This window comes from Cupressus sempervirens, chromosome 9 (genome assembly GCF_028749045.1).
Source record: "Cupressus sempervirens isolate cs-2001-9-10 chromosome 9, ASM2874904v1, whole genome shotgun sequence".
Lineage (NCBI taxonomy): Eukaryota > Viridiplantae > Streptophyta > Pinopsida > Cupressales > Cupressaceae > Cupressus > Cupressus sempervirens.
Genome location: NC_143126.1, coordinates 382009856 through 382019387, shown reverse-complemented (window position 1 = coordinate 382019387; position 9532 = coordinate 382009856). Strand labels below are relative to the sequence as shown.

Here is a 9532-nt window from a genome sequence, read left to right as displayed (position 1 = left end):
CCTCTCCCTTATTGAATTGCAACTTATATTTTCCTAGCTAAGACTTTATAACTAGATAGAACATATGGATTTGATTAAGGATAGTGTTCAGGCATCAATTATGTATTATTATCATAGTTTGATTGTATTTGAATCATACCAATGATTCAATTTTCTATCTTATGGTACTATTTATTGCTATGGTCATATTAATTATTGCCTTCCCTAATTATTGGTCATTGACAATTAGTCTTTATTGATTCAATATTTTACTTTTACTTCTCAAATATTACTTAGTTATTCCTCCATATGTATAATGTGGCTTCACTAATTGGTACCAAACATTAACATGTCATATGTCCTCTTATTATCCTTGACTAATCTTAGAATTGTCTATTATTTTCCATTACTATTATTAATTACTAATCATCTAGTCAATTATTGATAGCTTTCTTGTGTGTCTTATTATAACCAAATGAAAATCTCTAGCAAATTTTCATTGTTCCAATAATTATCATTTGTATGACCTATTCTTGTCCACGTATAATTTGATCTTGATCAGTGATGTCAATATTTTCCCGGCACATGCATAGTCATATTCTTACTATAATTATTCTTGATACTCTTGTTTATAAATCAATATCTAGTTCTTTGTTCCTTGTCATGTCATGTAATTGTTGATGTATCTATTAGTGATAGTATTATAATCATAAATTGTACATCTTAGTTTTCTCATTTTGTAGATGTTATTCAAAATCAATTCTAACAACATATTTTTTACTCATGTCACCTAAAAATAATATAATAATTTTTTTGGCTTTAATGATCACATATTGCAACTAATGGACACTAATAATTTCTTTTTTAAATGTATCCTATGGTGATTAGAATACATTAAAGGATTATTTTATGTACTTCTCTATTTGCTAGTTGCAACCATATTCTACTTATTATCCATATACTTGAGAGATATTCACAAATTTATTAGTCTTATTCAATACCTAGACTATGATAAACATAAGCTTTATGTCTTATACTTATATGTGTCCTAGTTAGACTTTCATACCCACATAAGGATGTGGTCTTTGCCTTTCCTTATTACTCTTTCACTTGATCTATTATTCATATATCTCCTACAATAAGATGATTGGTGTGTATAAACAACCTACACTATCTAGTATTGGTTTATGCATGTATATGTTGAGAATACCCTCCTCATATGGATCATTGTGGATCTTATTTATTTCTATGATCCTTGAACAAGGCCTTCACTGAATCCATACTTATATTCCTTAATCCTCTATTTTATGTCATCAAGTATTTTAGAACTTAAATATAAAACTCATCATTTGATTAGTTTCTTGAGCTTGTCTTTGAGCTCAAATCCTTGTTTGAAGCAATATATATAATAATTTTAGTAGAATCCAAAGTATGCGACATATGTAAATTTTTATATCTCTTGGTGAAATCTTGAAGTTGTCATATTATTCCTTTATCCACATTGTCCTTATCTTGCAAGATGATATGATCATAGCTTTGATACCATTTGTAATGTCCCTTGTTAGGGCCTCACACATTTTACTTAAATTCCTCAAATTGAACTTTTTTTAAACCAAATTATATATATCTCATTTTCTCTACTATATCTTTTTGGGTGATTTATTATCTTTACATACCCTAAAATAATATTTGTATTTGTATGGGAGAGTTTTTTAGATTGTCAGAGAGATGATTGAGTGCTTATCTATTGCATTCATGATAGTGTTTATCATTGATGTCAACATATCATATTTTTAGATTGTTCAACTAGATTTACAGAGGAAGATTCATTGGGAAAGGTTTGTGGTTAGTGAGTTATGTTATGTGAAAGTTGGATATATATTCAAGAACATGTCTTGATGCTATGTTTATGTTAGCATAATGAGTTATGAAGACTTGCTTGAGTTACAAAAAGTTTTGTGGAGACTACTCTTAGAGTGATTTTTTGATTAACAATTTCTATTAATTGTATTATATCTTTTTAGTGAGGCTAAGGATCATTCAATGGGATTTTATTATGGTTGAATATGTGTTGAAGATACTTTGGTTAACATAGTGAAATTAGATGTTCATTCTATGAGATTTTTGAAAACTATTCAATGTATTTTTCCCAAGAGGCTAAGTATTGCAAATATCTATGTGAGAATTGTTATTTGTAATGTAACATATATTATAATATCTTAATGTGGTCCTATATTATTAATTATAAATTGAGAAATCCTCAAGGATGAGTCAATTAGTTATTATGACTTGGTATAAAAGAAATACTTTTTCTTAGTTTTAATAATCGATGAGATCATTATATTTTTAATGTGAGCTTGGATGTGAATTATGTTTAGAGATTGATATTGTGATGTACTATGAGCTTCAAAGGAACTATATTGGCAAAGAATTTGTTGTTTAGTTAGTTCAAGACCTTGGATATTTTATCCTAAAGATTGTTTAGTAAAGGCAGTCTCCAGGCTATTTGAAGAGTGGGTTCAGTTGTCCTCCTTACAACTCCTAACAAGGTTTACACAACTCCTAATAGTATTGGAATCTCTTGAAAATGATTTCAAATTCTCCTAATAGAGACTCATATATATTAATTATATTTCATTGACTCTTAACATAGTCTATCCTTTTACAAGGAACTTTTATAGTAGTACATCATTTTGTAGGCACCATTCCCACTGGGTTTTTCCCCTCTGGTCAAGGGTTTCCCTAGTTAATATATATGATGTTATTGTATAAGTTTATCTTTCTATGGTTGTTGCATCAATTGATCACATGTTTCAGATTTAGTTATTAAGAGTTGTTTTAAGAACTTAATTGTACTGATTGTATTCCATTGACTCTTAACAGGGTCTATCCTTTTACAAGGAACTTTTATATTTAATTTTTATATTTTAATATTTATATATTATACAATATTATAAACTAATTATAATAAATTATAAATTTATTTCATTATCTATATTTTAATTATATGGATCTTATTTTGATGGGCATATCACAAGCTAGCAAGAAATCACTCCATCTCTTTCTAGTTATAGCCCAAACTTCAATCACAAACCTTGAACATCTATTTTCCATAGTGATGATCTTGTTTTTTGTCATCCACAATTCAATAAGCTATTGATTATTCTTAGCCTTTTGCACCACTTTTTGCTTCAACACTTCTTTTATTTTGCTCTAAATACTAGATTACTGCAACTCACTTTGCTATTTTGTGAGTAGAAATTTTTTCTTTCAAATAGTTAAGTATGCTTCTAAAAAGATAGTGTCATTAAATTCACTACATTCCTCCAAGTGTACAAAGTTTAGCTTAATAAAATTGGTTTTCATCTCAATTTATTGCATTAATGAGAAAATTATAAAATTATTTCTATTACTTAAATTTCATTTCCCCATTTTTCATACCCCCATTAACTTTATGAAATTGCAATGAGTTCTTACTCATTGCCACTACCTCACACCTTTGTTCTTTTTTTCTTCGCAAAATAGTGACACATCACCATTTTACAACATCCTCTTATCACACCCTATGAAACAAAAATGATAGTCCTTTTACTAGCCATTTCAAAACAATTGTATTATTTTTCCAAATGCTCTACAAGTAACTTGTGAAATACCAATGTTTCTATCTCACGCTCTACTCATTTTCATGTCTTGTGAAATTGGGCTAGTTTTTCTATTTCACACCCACCTTATTGTTCATCCATAAAATATAAAAATGATGATATATACAAGATTCTCGCCCATAAAACATGCAATAACTCTTCTAAAAAATATTAAGGATGATTGTGTACTCTAGTTGATGGATGCAAGGTTTAGTTATCTCCAAATTGAATCTTCTAACCGCTACTAAATGGCCCCTAGCTAACACTTACAAAGTAAATAGTAAAACTTAACTTCCATGACATTCAGTGGATGATGTCAAAAATTTAGACTAGTCCTAATAGAACACAAGAAAGTGATACAAAATAAATCAATCATATGGATCATTTTGGATGAGGTGTCCCCTTTTTTGGTCTCAAGTGGAGAAGGTGATCTAGACATTCAAGAACCATATAAACATCAATAAGGATATACAAGTGGGACTATAAATCCTTGAATGCACAATAAATGATGGTAGAAAAAAGTTCAATTATAGACTTTAAAAGATAAAGTAGAGGCATCCTCTGTGCATGCAAAAATATATTTAACAAAAAGAAAATATTTTATATTTAAAAGTTTAATTTAGTTATTTCAGCCCTATTTTCTTGCATTCTATTTTTTTGGTCTTATTTTTTCAGGTTCTATTATTTCGGCATCCATTTGGCTAGCTATTATTTTAAAAAAATTATTTTATTTTATAATTCAATAATATTAAAATATATATTAAATATATGATTTATTTACTTTAAATAAATCATTAACTTTAATAAACTATAAATTGTATTGATATGGTGGCATTCTCATCCAGATTAATGATAAAATTATGCTTTGAAACATGAAAATATAAATACTTAGAAACATGCAAATGTAAAACTATTGTGAAACATTCAAATCTAAAACATACAAACCAAAACTATTTTGAAATATGAAAATCTAAAACAGTACGAAACATGCAAATATAAAAGTAATTTGAAACATGCACTTTTAAAATATGTAAATGAAAAGTAATATAAAATATATAAATCAAATAGATTTTGAATACAAATTTAAATCTAAATCAAACATGCAAGACTAAACTATTAAATGCAAGCCTAAATAGTTATGAATAGAATTCTAAATCTAAATGAAATTAATTAAAATTGAAATCTAAATCAAAGTAGAATATTATAACTAATTTTGAATTTCAATTTACATCTGCATCTAAATCTAAATGAAAATGTAAATAAAAAATAGAAATCTCACCTGCAAAAATGTTACTCCAAACTTCAATCTGGTCCTATTCAAAAACTCCAAATTAATCCTCCAATAACCTCCACTTCTTCCTTCCTGCAAAAACATAAAATGAAAATAAAATGATAAGCCTTGGTTTTATAACTTCTGAGAGGCTCCTCATATCCCCCAACAGACGTCTCTTCACATTCCACAAATTTGTTTCAAATTCCCCCACTCCCCACAAAAAATAAGTATGAATGTGCATGCAAAATTATATTTAACAAAAAAAAAAATCATATTGAAATTATTTCGCCCCTATTTTTTCGGGCCCTACTTTTTCGGGCCCTATTTTTTCGGGTCCTACTTTTTCAGGCCCTACTTTTTCGGGCCCTACTATTTCGGGCCTATTATTTTGGCCTCCATTTGGCTTCCTATTATTTCGGCCAGCTATTATTTTGTTTGTAACTCTCACCAAATCTTTTTTCCTTACACGAATTATTCCTTGAAATATTCTTTGTGCTGAGAATTGTTTCTCCCATTGTATATGCCTCTCGGCATAATAAGAAATTTTAAGTTTTCATATGTACAACATTTATTTCTATTTCTTAAGTCGCATGCTTTGATAATATTTTGATTAATTAATAAAACGAATATTTATTTATTCTCTTTCTAATATGAATAATCACAAGTGCTATAACTAATATTAGACGTGCACGGCCCTTCTCCCAAAAAATACTTGGTAGTTATCATTATAATTGAAATTTACGAAGAATGAACGGATTGTAAAATGCGCCATAACGGACCCCTAAATGCGACGGATGAAAAGAAGAAAATTTGATTCTCTTTGTTTAAATGGAAAGAGCGGGCAATTAAAGATCAGATCTGCGAGTCTCACATTGAGGAGCCGTTGCTATTGTCTTCTATTTCGATCTTGATTTAAATTTATCAATTCATTACTCTGTCTTTCTTCATGGCACCTGCAGATGCAACAGCAAGCCCTTCCACTTCAGAGGAGGTTGTTGTAAGTCGTAACTTCTCCCTCATTATCTTTATTATTATTATTATTATTATGAGCAGATCTGACGCTCTTTATTCCTCTGGATACGCAGCAGGGAACCTTACACTCTCCATCCGCATCGCCATCAAACATAGCTGTAAGTTCATCTTATCTAAGGCATCAGATACACTTCATAGGGGTCATGTCATTTGTGCGGTGGTTAGGTGTTATCGTTGTTGTTTAAGGCCATAGTCCTGAGGAAGAAGGCCAACTGAATTCTTTTAGCAGTGCTTCGTCAGAAAAAATGATAGATTTGAGGAAGCCAGTGGTTCTACTGCGTTTTAAATTCCTTTATGGTTAGAAATTGTATTTTAAAGTGAATAATTTTAGATAAGAAGTTACACAAACTGTACGGGTTTTCCCCCAATCCTGATATAAAACCTATAGCTGCTCATATAAGGTTTACGAAAAGATTCGTTTTCATACTATAGCTGCATTTTTTTCTATTTCGTAGAACCTTTTTCAGAATGAAAATGGAGATTAATTAATATCTCTGTACGTAGCCCACATTTAGGTAGATCCTCTAGAACCTTGAACGCATAACCTCCCTCCATTGTTTCTTTCCAACTCTTCCAGGCTTGGGCTTCATTTATGGCCCAGAATCCATGTTTTGGGGTTTGGGGTTCTATTCTGTCTCAGAAACCATGATGTCTTTTGGGCAAGCAGGATGCTCCACCATTATGTGGTTCTCCTACAAGCAATTTCTGTTTCCTCTTCTCTGAAATAGCAAGCATGGTGTTATGTGTCAAACTCACACAAACACGCTGAATTTTAAGCCCTGTTCTCTGAATCTCAGCGACTGTCTATTTTTTTCTGAAGTTGCAGAATCTTTGTGATTCAAGGGGAGATTTGCTTGGTCGAATTCACAACCTGAAAAAGGTACCACATTGCATCGTCTTATACATGTTTTCCAAATAACCACTTATTGATATCTTTTGTAATTCATGCCTGCCCTTTTCATTTTTCAGGATTTGCAAGAATGGCGTGGTAAACTTGACACTCAAGTGAAGACTTACAGAGAGGTTTGTATTAGTAATATTATCTGGTCGAAACGATTCGTAGGAATTGCATTAAATTTATTTAGGGTTTACATTTTCTCCGTAGCCACTCTGGGTTTTAGAGTCATCTGGAGTAGCAATTTGAGATTGGTAGCTATGGCACAAGTGTTTAGTAGTAGAACAGAGACCTTATTTTGCAATAAAAGTTTTCATATGCTTCAAGACTCTATTGGTTGCTCTCGTATTCTTACTAAATAGTTGCCCTGCCTTTTGCAGGAGCTTGGGGATTTGAAGAATACTCTAAACCTGGAAGTAGAGCAGCTGAAATCTGTACGCGTTGTGTTGACTTGTTGCGAATGCAGTGTTACGAGTGATTAGAGTTTTCTATTATTAACTAACACTATAATTCCCGTGCTTGTTTTTCCAGGAGTTTGAGGATCTACGAAAAAGTTTAAGGAAACAGTTGGATGATGCTACAAACATGGGCTCAATGGTAGGCTCTGATAATACTCTGGTTAGGTGCACTTCCAGTTCTTTATTTTTCTCTTTGCTGCATCATTACCCTTTTTATGTTTATATTCTTTTATCAATGAGTTGTGTTCTTAAGTGCGTGCTTGAATTGAATGTGCTGTTTTTCTCCAGATTCATGGATTAGACAAAAAACTGGAAGAATCTGTCCCTGATTTGATGAAGGAAACAAACGTGAACAAGGTGGAAGAACCTGGTCCGTGACCACACATTTAATTGTTTTATGTATTCGCCACAGATATTAGTAGGGGATTTCAAGTGATTATTTCACACAAGTAGTTTGCTTATATATGTTGAGACATTTTCTTGGAATGTACGATGTTAAATAACATGTTAATTGGGAAATCATTCCGCTATTTTTGAACTTTCTAAATGTAGTGGACAAACGCTGGATGTTCATTGGGACAGAGTGATCGATAGATAGTTCATATGGTGATTGAACTATGCTATATGATCACACTGAAAATTTGTGGTTATATGTACTTCAATTGAAGTTGCGTTGGTCAAACTGGTATTTGTGTATGAAAAAGAATTCATAGAATGATTTCAAGCGTTCTGTTTTACCTAAGAAGGCATTCATATTTAGCATTAATTTCAAATAGAACAAGATGTGTTGTGGCAAGATCACCTGGAGTATTTTTGTAATTCATTTTCTTGAATATATAACTAGAGTTATGTACAAGACTTAGGACTTTCTTGTTGCGCATTTTGTCTGGTGCCCGCACCAAATTATTTAACCTATCGTTCCAATGTTCCAATGTCAGCACTAATAAGGAAATGGGCAAAACTCTAGGTTCATTAAGTTTGTAGTGGATGCAGATTTGGAGAAAAACTTTATATCCTTTGGGAGAGGATTGCTTGCGGACATGCATAATGCATTAAGTACTAAATAACTACTTAATCCAATATAGCTCTGTAAGATGGTACTAAATAACTACTTAATTAAATATAACTCTGTAAGATGTTCAGATTCGGAACTATTGATTAACTATTGAGGATATACAGAAAACTGTTTTTATAACATGAATATGATAGGTCAGATGGACAACTCCCGAACATCTCTAGGCACTGTTTATCTCTTAAAAGTATAAACTAGTTTTCATAGTGATTTTGCATTTAAGGGATAAATTTGGCAGTTCACCTAAATGGAAGAGCACCAGGCAGGCAGTTCATACGAGATACCCACCAGAGCTACATGCCTGCAAACTTCTGTTAATCTAAAAGCAAAGACAACCAGGATAAATCACTTTTTAAAACAATGGTAGAAGAATGGCATCTCAAATTAGAGACAGAAGATATTCAGTGTCTAGACCTTTCATGGCTTCTCTGAAACAAGTGATAAGTTAAAAAGTTTGGAAATTTTTCAGTTGAAATAGTTAAGTTTAAGATATTATAATGCAGTTCTATGAGGGGGGTTTAAATGGGATTATTCAGAATCTTCAGTTCTTAATTTTTAGAAGTGGGTGAAAAAGGGGGAGGCTGGAAATAGTCCCACCAACTTAAAAATGTTTTTTTAACCGTGTCAAACATCTTTTTTACCTTCCATGAAATGGGAGTCTAACCATCCCCTTTTTTCAAATTGGTTTACCTTATGTTTTAAATTCATGAACAACCTTGTCAATCTAGTGCAGTCAGCCTCCCAGAAAGAAACAGAAGAAACAGGAAACTAATTGCCATAGAATACTACATTTTGTTGAGAATACCATAACTGATAATTAGGAGATGATTTCCACAGCTAGTCAAATTGTGATGTGAATATCAGGATTTAACTGTGTGATTTTTGAGTCAAACTCGATGACCCATGTTTCATGAGTAGTGATTCAACATGAATCCATCTCTCATGAGAATAAATGGAACACTTAGCACTCATTGGATCTAGGTGATGCTCACAGGGGTGAAGCATCGGGACTTCCCGGGAGGTCACCCATCCCAGTACTACTCCAGCCTGAGCGCGCTTAACTACGGAGTTTCCTCCACAGTTAAACCCAAAGCTTGCAACCCCATTTGCAAAACCTTTACCAAGTGTTGTGCCTTATGAACCATTCATTAGAAAGCCCCTTGAGCTCATCAATTGATAATT

General features: G+C 31.8%; 1 protein-coding gene across 8 annotated transcripts; it reads left to right on the top strand.

Annotated features, from left to right (window-relative positions):
* Positions 1-5646: 5646 nt before the first annotated feature.
* Positions 5647-7960, top strand: LOC149538866 (uncharacterized). 8 transcript variants are annotated; one of them, XM_089800220.1, is made up of 7 exons: positions 5647-5884; positions 5979-6023; positions 6746-6805; positions 6895-6948; positions 7201-7254; positions 7352-7417; positions 7567-7960. In XM_089800220.1, the coding sequence occupies exons 1-7, from the start codon at positions 5840-5842 to the stop codon at positions 7654-7656; spliced, it is 414 nt and encodes a 137-aa protein (XP_089656346.1). In that variant the 5' UTR covers positions 5647-5839; the 3' UTR covers positions 7657-7960. The 8 variants fall into 8 exon arrangements, with proteins under 8 accessions (XP_089656346.1, XP_089656347.1, XP_089656343.1 ...); XM_089800221.1 differs by having other exon boundaries at positions 5648-5884; positions 5982-6023; XM_089800217.1 differs by having other exon boundaries at positions 5648-5890.
* The last annotated feature ends 1572 nt before the right edge of the window (positions 7961-9532 follow it).